This window comes from Neopsephotus bourkii, unplaced genomic scaffold (assembly GCF_033783945.1).
Source record: "Neopsephotus bourkii isolate Nb327-2 ecotype Australia unplaced genomic scaffold, CSIRO-AGI_Nbou_v1 NB_281, whole genome shotgun sequence".
NCBI lineage: Eukaryota > Metazoa > Chordata > Aves > Psittaciformes > Psittacidae > Neopsephotus > Neopsephotus bourkii.
Window position 1 is genome coordinate 1,580,675 of NW_026900790.1, and position 16,170 is coordinate 1,596,844.

General features: G+C 50.0%; 1 protein-coding gene across 1 annotated transcript in view; it reads left to right on the top strand.

Moving 5' to 3' along the window:
- The window catches only part of TASOR2 (transcription activation suppressor family member 2), a 37,111-nt gene that overhangs the window by 10,411 nt on the left and 10,530 nt on the right, over positions 1 to 16,170 (top strand). Inside the window, exons 5-16 of the mRNA XM_061346877.1 lie at positions 1,014 to 1,105; positions 1,715 to 1,852; positions 1,965 to 2,089; positions 2,185 to 2,204; positions 2,291 to 2,390; positions 3,325 to 3,425; positions 4,563 to 4,666; positions 8,209 to 8,281; positions 8,390 to 8,464; positions 10,083 to 10,868; positions 12,645 to 12,881; positions 14,699 to 15,605. Of these exons, the coding sequence (XP_061202861.1) occupies positions 1,014 to 1,105; positions 1,715 to 1,852; positions 1,965 to 2,089; positions 2,185 to 2,204; positions 2,291 to 2,390; positions 3,325 to 3,425; positions 4,563 to 4,666; positions 8,209 to 8,281; positions 8,390 to 8,464; positions 10,083 to 10,868; positions 12,645 to 12,881; positions 14,699 to 15,605 (2,758 nt within the window). The remainder of the gene's footprint in view (positions 1 to 1,013; positions 1,106 to 1,714; positions 1,853 to 1,964; positions 2,090 to 2,184; positions 2,205 to 2,290; positions 2,391 to 3,324; positions 3,426 to 4,562; positions 4,667 to 8,208; positions 8,282 to 8,389; positions 8,465 to 10,082; positions 10,869 to 12,644; positions 12,882 to 14,698; positions 15,606 to 16,170) is intronic.

Here is a 16,170-nt window from a genome sequence, read left to right on the forward strand (position 1 = left end):
AAACCCAGATAAGCTTCTGGTCCTGCCGTGTATTTACTGCAAAGACCCATGGAATATCCTTTGCTTCTTGCATGGGAAACTGCATTTGTTCAGATCATGCAAGCAGCAGTGTGTTCCTTTTGCTTCTTCAACAAGTTGAGGGTAGGATCACCCCCAAGGAATGTTACTGTGTCTCCACCTCTCCGTTTCAGGCTTTTTCTCCCTTGTTAATACAGACCCTTGTCACCAAAGTGGCTTTTTGACAGCTTTCTCCACTGCTTTGCTCTTCAGAGTCCATTTGCTGAGCTTCTGCCGATAGTCCTGTTAGTAAGCAGAGCAGCTTGTGACATGTCAAAGCCCTTCTCAGTGTGTTTCTTATTCAGAGGTGTAGAAACTCAAGATGTGCAGTGCAGGATGTGCTGCTCACAGAAGTCCTTCAGCCAGAAGCAGAACATCTCCCAGTGCCCATCCTGCAAGTCTCTGCAGGCCAAGACACTTACTCATTGAACAGTCAATGGCAGGGGTTGCAAAACCAAGCAGGAACTGGTTATTTATCTGGTGTATGTCTTATTCCTGATGGGCTGGGGTGAATATTATGGTGTGTCTCTTTGTAGCTTCCATTTCTGCCCATGGACTTCTCCACAAAATAGCAGTGAAGAGCCAACACCCCACCCTGATATATACATATATCAGCATAGGGAAGGGATGGGAATAAGCCATGTCAGAATAGGCTTGTCACGGGGTAGAAGGTTCCCATTGGCATTTGAGATGCTGAAGGCCATAAAGAGCCAAGGAAGGGACCTGGGAGGGACTGTGCCATGCTATGGGCCTGCTCTTGTGCCTTTGTAGTGTGTGTTGCTCATGTGCCTTTGCATGACTCCAAGTTGAGCAGGATACCTGCTTCACCTGCTGTCAGACCCTGTAAGCCCTTCACCAAACCTTCCTATGAGAAACAAGCCTGCACTTGATGTGTTTTCATGTAGTATGGAAACTGCACATGATTTACCTGATCTTGCATTGCTTTGTCTTCACAGGGGTTTATATATCCAAGCATGCAGACTGTCTCCATCCAAGACCCTGGTATCATGGAAAATCAGGCTATATTGTCATTTGTAAGCTGATTAAGGTAAATGAAAGTCTGTCTTTATATGTGGAATGGTTTTTAGAAGCTGCTCTACAATGCAAGCAGTTTTTAAGGAGCCCATGGCTGTTGTGGGGTGTAAAATCAGCTCTGTTGAGAGCTTGTTGGGATGTGTCAGGATAGAAAGCAAGAGATTCAAGTGGGCTTGACTGGTGTCCTGAAGAGCAGCAAAGGACCTTCCAAATTCCATTGCTGAGATCAGAAATTCCCCATAGGATCATCTTTTTCCCTGGATTCTGATGCATTTTGGAGGTTTGGGAGAGCAGTAAAGTGGCTCTGATCACAGCCCCATTCTATTCCTTCATGGGGCTGATGTGTGGCCCTTTTCTTCTCTCCTCACTGGCTCCTGGTCTTTATAGAGAGCACCAAACCCACACTGCTCCCATTTGCCCTCCTGAGCAGTGCAGGTTTGTCTGCCATGTCAAACGTGGTCTAGTCAGGCCCTCATGTTTGAAGGACATCAGCACACTGGTGAGGAGTGTGGGGCTGTCAGCAAGTCTTTGGGGGAAAAAATAGGATTTTGGGGTCTTTAAAAGAAGTTTCTGTTAATAATTATGTGTATTCCTCTTTTCCTGGGTAAATTCTGTGGTACAGGGGAAGGTGAAGGTGATCTCTGAGAATTACACAACCACCTATACCTGCCCATCTCCTGGCTATGACTGCCACGTTGGCATGAGCAGAAGCAACCTACCAGCAAAGACCAGTCGCTGCCTGGCCTTTGAGCAGAGCCAGGTATGGGTTTGCAACAGGACTGTGCAGTCACCTCACTTGTGGGCTGCAGGGGGACACAGTGTTGTCCTTCCTCACCTTGTTCTTCTCATCCATGTTTCCCTTCTAACCCCAGTACTACGTGTATGAAGTGTCTGGTGGCAGCACTGCAGAGCGGCCCAGGCAGATCTGCCCCTACATCATCATCACCTGCCAGTACAGGGAGCCGAAGGAAATGCCTGTCTTGGCCATAGAGAGTCTGTAAGCAACTTGTTCCAAAGCACCCAGTTGCTTTTGTGGGCTGGTTTTTCCTTTGCCCATTGCTAAATGTTCTTCTTTCTCTCTTTTTTCTTCAGACCTGAGCTTAACCACAAAGGTAAGAGCAACTGAGGATTGGTTTTGGCTTATAAATGTTCCTTTCCTGTCCTGGTTTCTCTGAGCCCTTCTCCCTTTTCCCTGTAGCATTGTATTGTCCATGGAGGGGGCAGCTCTCCATCCACGGCCAACGTCTGTGCAGCATCGCCCTGAGGACCCCACACAGCTCCAAGATCCCAACCCAGCTGTAAGTTGCACTTTTCTCTCTGTGCAATATTGAGTGTGCAGCATTACATCTTTGGGTGTCTGTACCTGTAAAAAACAGCTTTGGCTCTGCTTTTCCATCGCTTCATTGATCAGCATCTTCTTGGAGCTGTACCACCATTATTGGAGCAATCATCAGTGTCAGGAAAGTGGTGTTGGGCAGTGTCACAGCAACAGCTGGATGAGGACATGAGTTCAGGCCCCAAACTGCAGCTGGAAGCAGCTGTATTTTGTCATTTTATTTTTCTGTTAACTGCTTTGGGATGTTCATTCCAAATCAGTTATTCCTGCTTGGGATTTTTCTCGTCGTGAGAAGTGAGCTTCCTGGTGGTGGATGTACAATCAGCCAGATGTGTTTACAGATCAGCATGATAGAAACAGTGTTGAATCACAGAGTCACAGAGTGATTTGTGTTGGAAGGGAGCTTAAAGCTCCTCCAGTTCCAGCTCCTGCCACAGGCAGGGACCCCTTCCACTAGAGCAGCTTGCTCCAAGCCCCTGTGTCCAACCTGGCCTTGAACACTGCCAGGGATGGGGCAGCCACAGCTTCTCTGGGCACCCTGTGCCAGCGCCTCAGCACCCTCACAGGGAAGAGCTTCTGCCTAAGAGCTCATCTCAGTCTCCCCTGTGGCAGGTTCAAGCCATTCCCCTTGCTCTATCACCTACTGGAGTAACCATCATCCAAATCCAAGAGGTATTTACAATCTTCAGTAGTCGGAAGCCAAGCGGCATAAACTTGAAACAGCCAGTAACACAGCCACCAGTGTCAGTGTTTGGAGGTGTTCACAAACATCTCCAGCCTTCTCCAGAGCTGCTGTGTCTGGTTTTAGTGACAGGACAACCAAGACTCTTTGCTATGTTTAATCCCAAGAGCCTTTTCTGCTTTCAGTCTCACCATCTGCTGCTTTATCACCACAGGCCTCCCAGCCTGGACATTAACCATGTCATGGGTTTGTCTGACTTGAAGAAAAAGCTACCAGAGGCTGCCTTTGAGAAAAGTAATTACACTGGGAATGAAGGTGAGTGCAAAACCTGCCAGCACAGCGAGTAACCCGCTTGTGCTGTGCCATAAGAATTGCCAGGGGATCAGAGCTCCATGTAGTGCTGGGTCATGTCTTCAAGTGTGACTGATTGCAGACAAGTGAGGAGAAGGGCAAAGGCGGCAAAAGCAGCACAGGAGTGTCTTCATGCTTCACATGGTCTCCTGGTGTGGTACAGTCTTCTTCCCAAAGCAGCTCTTTCATCTTTGGCAGGACAGGGTGGGAGACCCTGTTTTGAGACCTGGGCTACCATCCTGCAAGATACCAAATAGGATGTAACTGAGAGCGAATGCAGGGAGACAAACTTACCCCTTCTAACCTGATCTCCCTACATGTCTCTCCATCACACTCCACCTCTTGGGGAGCTTGCACATGAAGAGCTCTTGGTGTGATTTGCAGAAAGTCCAGGTGTATTCCCATGTCATCTCGGACTTGATCAAGTTCATGGCTGGACTTGATGATCTTAAAGGTCTTTTTCAACCTTGCTGATTCTATGATTCTGTCTTGCACCAAAGTAAGTGTGAGCTGCTGCAGTATTGCCCCCCCCTGCTCTGTGATGTTAGCATTCAGGTGACAGTGCAGATGGACACTGGACAGTGCTGGGAAGAGGCAATAGACATTGTGGGAGACCACAGCAACACTTGCTAAAGGTGCCCTGGGGCCACAATCTTAAGACCCACTGGTGAAAGAGAAGAAATACTTGAACAGAAGAATCCTGTTGTGAAATTCAGAGGGGTCCGGTGGGTCCAGATCACACCTTTGTTAACATCCCTTGAGGATCAGAGTGTGAAAGAGGGATTGCTTCATAGCAGGGGAGAATAAAGCACGTTAAGAATGAGGTATTTCCCTCTGAAAGGCTCCCTGACTCTGTTGAAGCACACTGCACTGGTTAAATAGAAATGAGAGAAAAGATAAGATAGGAAAGATCTATGAAGGATGGGCTAAAGAGGAAATGGGCTGTGCTGTGACTGCATGTACCAGCATAGGAGGTCTTGCTAAACCCCAGTGCTTCCACCAGTTGCACACGCATCTTCCTGGTGTAGGAGCACTTGTTTATTCAGAAACCATGCAAGAGGCACTATTTCAACATCCAATTCTCTCTTCTTTTGTCTGCAGTTTGCTTTCAGGGTGTTTATTTCAGCCTGTATGAAGTAGAGATATCAAATAAGGAGCAATATAAAATGGATCATTTAATAGAAAATCTGAAGGAAAAGGACCTGGTAAGTGTTTTATACCATGGGCATTCTGGGGGGAAAGTGGCCTTTTCAATGAGCTCTTGCTATGTGTGGTAACATTATGCACAGATTCTGAACTGATGCAAAATGGAATGAATTTCCCTGCTTGAAGTATTGGTTTCCTGCTTTGTTATTCTCATAGTTCAGTCTTTTCTGGTTATAAAGTGTTAACTGACAGCTGAGCTGCTTGCCTTCAGCTTAATGCCCATAGTAACACTGCTGGGGCTTCCAGGAGCTCTGAAGATGTTGGAGTTACCCATTTTTAATGGGAAATTTCCCTTGTGATGTATGATCTGATAAGGCTTTTTTCCAGCACGTTCCCAGTGTGATTGTCACTTCTCCTGATGAATCCAAGGGATAAACCTCACTCCTGTGGAGCACACCACCTGCATCTCTGCTGGGAGCTGGGGTTGGGTTGGGTTTGGCTTTGCTGCTGTTGGTTGCTCTCTCTCATCTGATGCTTCCTGTAGATACAGAGCTGTAAATCCTGGCTGCTGGCCACATCCTCCTCTCACTGCAAGCTGGCAGCAGCCCATCAACTGCCTGGAAGAGCTGTTGCTGTGCTGCACTGCTGAAGAGCTGCCCATTGATGTGGAGCTCCACTCATGTAATGTACCAGAGCAAGTGATTGTTGTACATCCCTGTAAGAAAAGCACTCTCACTCCCTAAACTTAATTAAAGCCTTTTGTTGGTAACAACATGGGAAGGAAAACAGAAGACAGCAAAGACAATCTTAATGTCCCTTCATGTGCAAGTAACACTGAACTGTGTAGCGTCAGTTGGACTCTGGTTGGGGCACAGGTCAATGCCATAGCTCATCTTGAGGTTCCCAGCATCTGAAGGGACATGAGCTTATCTATGCTATCCCTTTATTCATCTGTTCTCACCAATAAAAAACACTTCAATCAATAACAGTCCAAGTGCCTTTCTTACTGGGACCTGTGCCAACCACATGCTCTGGTGCATTACTCCATGTTTGCAGCCTCTGAGGGTTATAACATGCACCCTGCCAAGCACTAGAGGGGCTGGCAAAGAATCCCAGACTGGTTTGTGTTGGAAGGGAGCTTTAAGCTCCTTCAGTTCCAAACCCCTGCCACAGGCAGGGACCACTTCCACTAGAGCAGCTTGCTCCAAGCCCCTGTATCCAACCTGGCCTTGAACACTGCCAGGGATGGGGCAGCCACAGCTTCTCTGGGCACCCTGTGCCAGCGCCTCAGCACCCTCACAGGGAAGAGCTTCTGCCTAAGAGCTCATCTCAGTCTCCCCTCTGGCAGGTTCAAGCCATTCCCCTTGGCCTGTCCCTACAGGCCCTTGTCCCAAGCCCCTCTCCAGCTTTCCTGCAGCCCCTTTAGGCACTGGAGCTGCTCTAAGGTCTCCCCTTCAGGAGCCTTCTCTTCTCCAGGCTGCCCCAGCCCAGCTCTCTCAGCCTGGCTCCAGAGCAGAGCTGCTCCAGCCCTCGCAGCATCTCCATGGCCTCCTCTGCACTCGCTCCAACAGCTCCACGTCCCTCTTGTGCTGCTGCCCCCAAGCTGGATCAGGGCTGCAGGGGGGTTCTCCCCAGAGCACAGCAGAGGGGCAGGATCCCCTCCCTGAGCTGCTGCTCACGCTCTGGGGGTGCAGCCCAGCACACGGGGGGGTCCTGGGCTCAAGCTCACACTGAAGCCGGGTCATGGGGAGCTTCTCATTGACCAACACCCCCAAGTCCTTCTCCTCAGGGCCAATGAGATGGTTGCATTGTGGCTGTGAGCAGTTTAGATTTGAAAGGCATTAGGAATGTCATTTCCGGGGAGCATTGCCACCCTCATGTATCTGTCAAACTGGATGAATTCATCTCCCTTATTTCAGCAGGGAAACAGTCACAGCCCCTTTTGGATGGGCTTCTTCCCCTCCCAGAAGTCCTCTCCATCTCCTTTCCCTGTGCATGGGCCAGGCACCCTGTCTTGTGCAGGGCCCAAGTGGAAGGGAAAGGGTGCTGGGGCTAGGTGGGGTTGCCTGAGGCCAGTTGTACTGCTCAGGGCTCTGACTGGTGTCTGTCAGCTCTGTGTTATGTGGCTGCTGCTTTATGACTTGACTTTCCTCCTTACCTGCCTGAAAGCTCATTGGGGCAGTGAGAAACAGCTCTCTCATTGAGCTGGAATGGTACTGGCTCTTACCCCTCTGCACTGCTGGCTTGAGGCATCCAAAGCAAGGAGCTACTGTTCTGGGTAGGGAATATCACCCTGAAGTTGTTCAGTGCTTCCAAAGCTGTTCTTTTGTCCTGGAGCAATGAGGCTGAAATGGTCACTAGTCCAACCCTCTGTTATGTCTGAATGTATTGAGTGGGATCAGTGGCATTTCACGGAGCATTAGAAGCCATTGGGCTATTCAGTTCCTATAAGTGTCTTGCAAAGATGTGTCTGCATGGAGGAAAGAGATCCAAATGGATGTCCCCATGGAGGGGAAGGCGTTCCAAGCTCTGCAATGAGGCATCAAGCAACACCCAAACACAAGAGAAGCCTCAATGTGTATCATTTTAGACATGCAGTCAGGCAGCTCTGAGAGTCAGCAGAGTCTATCATAGCATCACAGAATCAACCAGGCTGGAAAAGCCCTTTAAGCTCATCCAGTCCACCCATTACCCCATCACTGCCAAGGCCACCACTAACCCATGGCACTGAGGCCTCGTCTCCACGCTGTGTGAACACTTGCAGGGACGGTGCCTGCAGCCCTGCCCTGGGCAGCCTGTTCCAATGCCTGAGCACCCTCTGGGGCAGGAATTGTTCCTCAGCTCCATCTAAACCTGCCCTGGTGCAGCTTGAGGCCGGTTCCTCTTGTCCCATCCCTTGTTCCTTGGGAGCAGAGCCCAGCCCCTCCTGGCTCCATCCTCCTGTCAGGCAGTTGGAGGCAGCCATCAGGTCCCCCCTGAGCCTTCTCTTCTCCACACTGAACCCCCCAGGTCCCTCAGCCCTTCCCCATCACCCCTGTGCTCCAGGCCCTGCACCAGCTCCACTGCCCTTCTCTGGCCCCGCTCCAACCCCTCAATGTCTCTCTTGTAGTGAGGGACCAAGAACTGAACACTGATAATAAAGTAGCTGCATGGCCTGAACTTCACTCAGCCTCGTGCCTGGAACAGTTTGGTTGTGTTTTGTCAGATGTTGGTGTCCAGCTTTGCTTTTCCTGCTGGGAAAACCTTCCCCTTGGGCTGTGAAAAAGCAGTTCCTGGCTGAGAGGCCTAGGAGCTTTTGAACTGACGGGGCCACAGTTATTAACCTTATCCATTAATTGCAGCTGGTTTGGCTGAGCACAGTTATTTAGTAAGGAACAGATGGGAAGGATTTGAGAGCTCAATAACAACATAAATGGAACACTTTTGGTTACAGATCCGAATTGATCCAAGTGGCATGAGACAAGCAGTGTCCTCCTCAACAGGGAAGGAGCTGGTGGTGTTGGCACATGTTGAGCAGCAAGCCAGGCTTGCTGAGAGTCCTGTCGAGTGATAGAAAGTGTACTAAGAAGGAGTGGTTGCTTTAACTTTGTGTTTATTGTAGGCAATCATCAAGTATTTACAAGATCAAGGATTCCTTATCCTCCTCACGCCCTCCGCCTTGGCACGAGATGATGGTAAGACCAATGTAGAAGCCAATAGCTGTGCTTAAACATCCTGCTCTGGTCTCAGGACAGAGCGTGTGTACCCTCAGTCTAAACAAAACCTCTTGCTTTCTGCCATAGGATTTGACCCCAAGGAGCCTGGCATCCTCCTGGCCCTGTTCCTGTTCACCTCCTCCCAGTCAATGGGACTGAAAGGTAGGGAGTTCCCTTTCCACTGGGTTTTGGGTGTGGGATCCTCACCAGCTTCCCCTAGAGCAGCTTGCTCCAAGCCCCTGTGTCCAACCTGGCCTTGAACACTGCCAGGGATGGGGCAGCCACAGCTTCTCTGGGCACCCTGTGCCAGCGCCTCAGCACCCTCACAGGGAAGAGCTTCTGCCTTATCTCCAACCTGAACTTCCCCTGTTTCAGTTTGAACCCATCACCCCTTGCCCTATCACTCCAGTCCCTGATGAAGAGCCCCTCTCCAGCCTCCTTGTAGCCCCCTTCAGACACTGGAAGCTGCTCTGAGGCCTCCACACAGCTTCTCTTCTCCAGCTGAACAGCCCCAGCTCACTCAGTTCAGCCTCAGAGCATGAATAACGTTTCCTGTTTCAAAATGAGAAGCCTCTGAATCCGTTTCCTTCCTGTGCAGACAGCCTCAGGAGGTGTGTAGGGCAGAACAAGCTTGCTATACAGAGCTCCCGCAGCATTCCAGAGCCAGCAGCAGAGGCAGGAAGCTGGAAGCAGGCTCACAGCTCTGCCTGGGCTTGCTAGTTACAAGGACCAATAGGCAAAGAAAAGCTCACATCTGGGAGGGAAATACCCACTGGGAAGAGATGGGATAGGGAAAGGAACTGGGGCTGTCAGCCTGCTCCTGCAGCCAAAAGAAACCTCAGAGCTGGATCATAACACACTGATAGGCCAAGGATGTGGATGCAAAGCATCAGCTTCAGGCTGCTGGGTTGCAGTGGGTGAAGCTGGATAAATCTGGCTTGTGCAGAAAGGAATGCCACTGAAACTCTGCACATCACAGGCACTTATGGACACCAAGGGGACCCTGCTATGCCAAGCAGAGCCTACTTCATGGTAGGGACATGGGGACACCCTAGAGCCTTGGGACTTCTTGTTCATCCCTGTTGGGAGCTACACTTTAATGATAGGCTTTAGTCCTCCTGAAGTGAGAAACACCAACAGCTTTCAGTAGCATCAGTCTTCCAGTTTTAGAAGATCACCCAGGGGTTCATGTTCTTTATTTATCCAGTCTCCAGGGCTGCTTGGGAATTCCATATTCCACATCCCACTCCACAGCACTGATGTGGTGTCTTCATGTGAAGTGGGATATCCCATGCTGACAGCAGGTAGAGATGGACAGGGACATAAACAACACAAGTGATCTGAAAGCAGTGCTGGCCTAAACACCTCTGATAGGCAGCCCTCAACTGAAACAGGTTTAAAACCCCAACAGACCCCTGTGTTTTGAGAGCTCTGAGTGCCCTTAAACGTTGGATTCAGTGAGAATTGCTGGAATGAAGGGAATTAGAGCACTGTGTGTGTGATCTCCCTGCAGAGTGAAGCTAACTGATACAACAGCAGCCTTTAATCTTAGTTTAATCCACTTTTGAATTCCATCTGAAATCCCTTTCTACCTTCTACCTTTCTACCAGTTACAAGCATTCCTCAAACCAGGCCATCACCCTTGGGTTAGCTTTTTGTAGGTTGGCTCCTGGGGCTTGTTCACAGCTTTCATGTTCTCTTTGCATGTAACAGGGAAGTGATTTTGGGAATTGAATCTTGTTTTTAAAATGAATAAAATGCTTTTCTTTTCCTTCCATAGCTGCAAAGCACCAGCCAAGAGGTGAAAGGGAGCAGAGTGACATCTCACTAAAAGTAGCCTCTGTTTTGCCTGGCCTCCACTATGCCTTACAGAAAGCCACCAGTTCTTCAGGGCAGGACACAGTCAGTCCCAGCACATGGATCAAACACCACTTGCAGGAGTATGCAAAGCTTGACCAAAACACAGGGTCCTCCTCTGGCCAAAGCAGTGACGTTCCCTTTTCTTCTGCCCTCTCACTAACTGAGGATGAATGTACAAATCCCCTCAAGAAGTGCTCAGAGGAGTCCTTCTCCCAGCTGCAGAGTTACCTCTCTGATTCCAGCAGCTACACTCTGCCACTGGAAACTGCTTTAGGATATTTGCCCTGTGCTGCTCAATCTCTTTGCTGTGATTCAGAGCCTGCTGATAAACCAGACTTATCTTCAGCTCTGCCACCAGACCTGATTCTCTTCAACACAACAGGAGAAAAAGAAGTCGGAAGTGAAGACCCAGATCCCAGCCTGGGGTTGGACCAGGTTGGTGAAGAGCCTGCAGAAGGTGTTAACTTAACCAGCAAGCTCTCGGTGCAGAGTAGTGGGAAGAAACCCAAGAGAGAGCTTGCAAACAGCACCAGGGATGAATTGCCACCACCAGAGAAGCAAATGGAGGATAGCAGCAGCAACAGCAAAGCAGCCAATAAGATCAATCTTGCTTTATCTTCTCCTGAGAAGCCAGGATCTGCAGACAAGTCCAGTGAGCCCACACTTGAATTAGCCAACTTGCAGTTGCCACAGAGAAGGAAAAGAGGTAAGTGCTGTATAAAGGGGACTAACTGCCTCCTGCTTTTCCAGAAGCTGGGATGCTCAGGGTTCACTGGGAGCCGTGGCCCCTTCCCAGTTCCCTCAGGTGCCCACAGCAAGCAGATGCCTCCTGAGCCCACCTCTGCTATGAACAGAGGCAGAAAGAGCTGGGCTGGGTCAGCCTGGAGAAGAGAAGGCTTCTGAAGGGGAGACCTTAGAGCAGCTCCAGTGCCTAAAGGGGCTGCAGGAAAGCTGGAGAGGGGCTTGGGACAAGGGCCTGTAGGGACAGGCCAAGGGGAATGGCTTGAACCTGCCAGAGGGGAGACAGAGAGGGCAGAAGCTCTTCCCTGTGAGGGTGCTGAGGCGCTGGCACAGGGTGCCCAGAGAAGCTGTGGCTGCCCCATCCCTGGCAGTGTTCAAGGCCAGGTTGGACACAGGGGCTTGGAGCAAGCTGCTCCAGTGGAAGGGGTCCCTGCCCGTGGCAGGGGTTGGAACTGGAGGAGCTTTGAGGTCCCTTCCAACCTAAACCAGTCTGGGATTGTGTGATTCTATGAAAATGAAGCAGTACAATTTCCACACCCAAACTGAGACTCAAAGTGGTTTATTTTGCTGTAGCTCAATCTGAATTCAGCAGAACTATTGTGAGCATTTGGGCCAGTCTCCTCCTGAACAAAACCATCTTGACCATGATTTAGCATGGCATTATTAAAGTGTGACATTGATCCCACCCAAGTACAGCTGAAAGCTGGTGTCAGGCCTGAGCTGCTCATGTGAGGTGTGTTCAATGCATGATTTGTTCTCTGAAGGCTCCTGTCTCACTGCTGAGGCTAGTTACACCTGGGCTTTTGAGCCAGCCTCTGCCTCATGTACAGAGTCTCAAAGTGGGTTGAGATGAATCTGTCTTGGTGATGAAACATGGCCAGAACCATTCAAAGGACCACTGCAGAGTTAGTGCCACCCTCTGTGACCTCCCCTCCCATTTACACACACCACAGGTAGGGCAGTGACTGTGGGAATGGGCTCTTGTGCAGCACAGGGGTGGCACTGTGGGATGAAGTCACGTCCAAGTCTCAGTCCTAGGGCACCTTTGCCTCAAGTGGTGGCATTGCTGATGAGATCCATCTGTTGGTGGATCTCAAGGGTGGATTGCTGAGGTGCTTGTGCTTCTTGGAGAGGTAAATAAGTGCCCTCAGGCTGCTTCCTGTGCCAAGCAGGAATTAGGGTGATTTTATCCCTGGAGAACACCTATTCCAGGTCAGGAAAACACGATTTAATGAGCTTAAGAAGTGATGCTTAACTTTTAATAACTGCTCACTGATCACTGCCATCAGTAACAGACCCATTTGTTACTCAGCTCAGATGCATAAATCAAGTCGTGGAACACTACTCTGCTGCTGCCAATCCCTTCTAAAACATTCCACATTCACAGAACCATGGAATGCCAGGTGGGAAAGGACCTCAGGGATCACCTGGTCCAACCTTTCTAGGCAAAGCATCATCTCAACTAGATGCCCCAGCACCCTGTCCACCTAAATCTTATGTGTCCAACACTGGGGAATCCAGTTCTCTGGGGAGATGATTCCAATGGCTGGTTGTTCTCATGGTGAAACATTCCCCTCTTGTGTCCAGCTGGAATCACCCAGGAGTAACTTGTGCTTGTCACCCCTCAGCTTTTCCTTGTGATTCCTTATACTTTACTCATATTCCTTAACTTGGTATTTTGCAATGACTCCTTTTTAGTCCGGTATGTCCCAGACCAAAGGTGATGCTCTCCCTTTTCCAGGTGCAGAGGTCCTGTCTGCAGAATTCATGCAGCAAACACAGTCTGGAGGTGTTCAGAAGGAAACCCCAGCTCCTGATGCTCCTGCCTTGGAAGCCAAGAGACCAAGGCTACTGAAGGAGCCAGAGGAGGAGAAGGTTCCTGTTGCTGAGAGCACCACAAACCCAGTGAAGAGGCAGATATTAAAACCTGTGGCTAAAAGCTCCTCGAAACCTAAAGCCAACAAGCAAGCAGGAAGTGGTAAGAGTGCTGTTCCCTATGGAAATCTTGCCTTTGAAAGCTGAGCCATCAAACATCCCAGGCAGGTCACAACCAGATGATCATGAAAGCACATTGGCAGCAGCCAAAGGGCTTTAGACATCTGGATTGGGTCTGAGTGCTGCTGCCCCCCAGCCTGCAGGCACCCAGTTGTATAAACTGAGTGGATAAAGCAACTACCCAGTATAAAACACAAAGGTGATGGTGAAAATCCTTGTTCCAGGATGGACAAACCAGATGTGGGCTCTTGTGAGGCCTTTCCTATTCCTTCAGTTTGCATCCTTGGCAAACTGCTGGGATAAGGAGTGGAATTGCCACAGCCTTTGCAGCCTGCAGCATGTTTAAGAGGCAGCCCTGAGTGGCCAGCACCTGAGTGTGGTATCTGCAGGTGCTGGCTGGGAGCCTGCAAGTGAGACTGGGAACCAGTATTATGATGCCAAGACAAATGATGGATCAGGAGAGTCGTTTTTAGTTTGTTGTGTTTTCTCACACTTTGATGTCTTTTTTTCAGCTGTTTTTGGTCTTTTTCCTCTTCCTGGAGACTTTGAAAACAGGTTCAGGCACCTCAGCTCAGTTTATTCTTTCTTCTTGGTCTTTTGTTGCCATGTATTTCTGAAATGTGGCATTTTTCATCAGTGTGTGTGTATCCAACACTGCCCCTCACAGGATCACAGGTTTGGGTTGGAAGGGACCTTAAAGCTCACCCAGTCCCAACCCCCTGTCACAGGCAGGGACCCCTTCCACTGGAGCAGCTTGCTCCAAGCCCTTGTGTCCAACCTGGCCTTGAACACTGCCAGGGATGGGGCAGCCACAGCTTCTCTGGGCACCCTGTGCCAGCGCCTCAGCACCCTCACAGGGAAGAGCTTCTGCCTTATCTCCAACCTGAACTTCCCCTGTTTCAGTTTGAACCCATCACCCCTTGTCCTATTGCTACAGTCCTCGATGAAGAGTCCCTCCCCAGCATCCTTGTAGCCCCCTTCAGATATTGAATATGCAGATATGGATATGCAGTTCTCAAGGAAATGCAATGTAACACGTTGGACTTTAACATAGATGTGATTCAATAAGGTTTTACTTGAAGGGAGATGTTTCTGAGGTGTTTTTTGATAGAAGACATTCATCTTATTTAATGTCTTCATACTGGTTTTATGAACATGGGCCTAGAGCCATGGTGAAAACTATATGAACACTTATGTGCTGTGCTGTGGCTGCCTTTGGATCATAACACACAGGGAGGCCAAGGCTGTGGGTGCCAAGTGCCAGCACCAGGCTGCTTGGTTGCAGTTAATGAAGCTGGACTTGTAAAGAAGGGTTTCAGTGTGTGTGCTCTGAGGTTCAGCTCAAGAGCAGGTTATGCTCTAGGTAGGGTGTGCAGTGGGAAGCATGCAGGGGTTTTCTCTGTGGTTCAGAGGTTTGGGGTGGGTTTTGAAATGGACTGTTGAAAGCACAGCCCAAGGGTCAGGAGGGAGGACTCCAAATACTCAAGCTAGATGAAACTCTAAAGCAAAATAAAAAGGATGAAGGAAACACCTGAAATAGCTCAGGTTGTGTTTAAGTGACCAAACAACCCTGTGCACGGAGGCCAAGGGCTGTTTTGTTCCCTTTGGATCCCATGCCTTTTAGTTCTGAGAATAAACCCCCTTCCTGAAATCACTTAGATTCCCAGCTCTGGATCATTCTGTAGTAGCAATGTCCATGGAGATGGGGTTTGGTTCAAGTGTGTGAATTCCACATTGGAGACATAATGTCCTGTCAAACACCTGTATGGCCTTTGTTTAATCTCTGTTTTCCTTACTCAGAGGACCAGGAGCCACCCTCTGTCCTCCCAAGAGAAGCTTCTTCCCAACGACATGGAGATGACAGCAAAATAGGTGAGGTTTGCCCAGATGGACTTGGTGATCCTGGTCTCAACCTGAAGGGGAACAAGTACGAGCCCCATGCCTTGAACTTGCTGGCTGACCTGGCTCTGGGTTCCTGTAGGCCTTTGGTTACCCCAATAGACAGTGAGGTGGTGGCTGAGTCCTGCAGCCACTCCAGTGACTCTTCAGAGGAGCAGCTAAGCCACCACAAGCACAAATCCTCATGTGTTGCTTCTGATCAAGAATACCACATGGTAGAACGGCTCGCAGAGGGAGACACCTCTCCTGGCAAAGTGGTGCCAAACCAGAAGCATCCTCCTGAGGAAAACGAAGTCTTAAATGACTTGGCCTCTAGACCCAGAGACAAAAACTCTAAGGTTTCCATTATGAATATCAGATTGAGGCCCAGGCAAGCAAAACCCCATGCGTGGCTTCCAAAAAGCACTCCAAAAGCTGCCAAGGTGAATAAGATGAAGAAGGTGAACAATAACACCTTAATCTCTGCTGAGCACTCGTATGCCTCACAGATGCGTGAGAACTCCAAGAAACACGTGAATCCCAAAGGTGCTTCCAGCCCTGCACCAGCATCCACCAGGAGCAACCGAGCAAGGCCCCTGGTTGGGAAGGTGCTGCCCTTCAGGCACCAGCAGGGCAGCAGCCACCCACAGGCCATAGCCATGAGGCACAGGAGGAGGGTGAACGAAGACTTTGCCAAGAACCACACAGTGAATATCTGTGATGAGTCCATAACGGTGACGTGCCACTGGGATGCACCCTATCTTTTCCACTTGGACAGCAAATACACCAGTGATGCCCTGGAGAAGACAATCATCCGTGCCCTGCATGGGTAAGTTGCTCTGGAAGGCTAAATGCAGGGGATGGTTCTTGCTGGAGTGCTTTTGGAAGGGGCTTTCTTTGCTTTCTATTTGCTCAGCACAATCACTGCCTTCTTCCCCATGCTAAAAAGCCCAGTTTTGCTGTGCTACAGCTGGTGTCTTCCCTGAGGAGAAGGACTTTGGGGTGTTGGTCAATGAGAAGCTCCCCATGACCCGGCTTCAGTGTGTGCTTGAGCCCAGAACCCCCCCATGTGCTGGGCTGCACCCCCAGAGCATGAGCAGCAGCTCAGGGAGGGGATCCTGCCCCTCTGCTGTGCTCTGGGGAGACCCCCCCTGCAGTCCTGATCCAGCTCTGGGGCAGCAGCACAAGAGGGACGTGGAGCTGTTGGAGCGAGTGCAGAGGAGGCCATGGAGATGCTGCGAGGGCTGGAGCAGCTCTGCTCTGGAGCCAGGCTGAGAGAGCTGGGCTGGGGCAGCCTGGAGAAGAGAAGGCTCCTGAAGGGGAGACCTTAGAGCAGCTCCAGTGCCTAAAGGGGCTGCAGGAAAGCTGGAGAGGGGCTTGGGACAAGGGCCTGT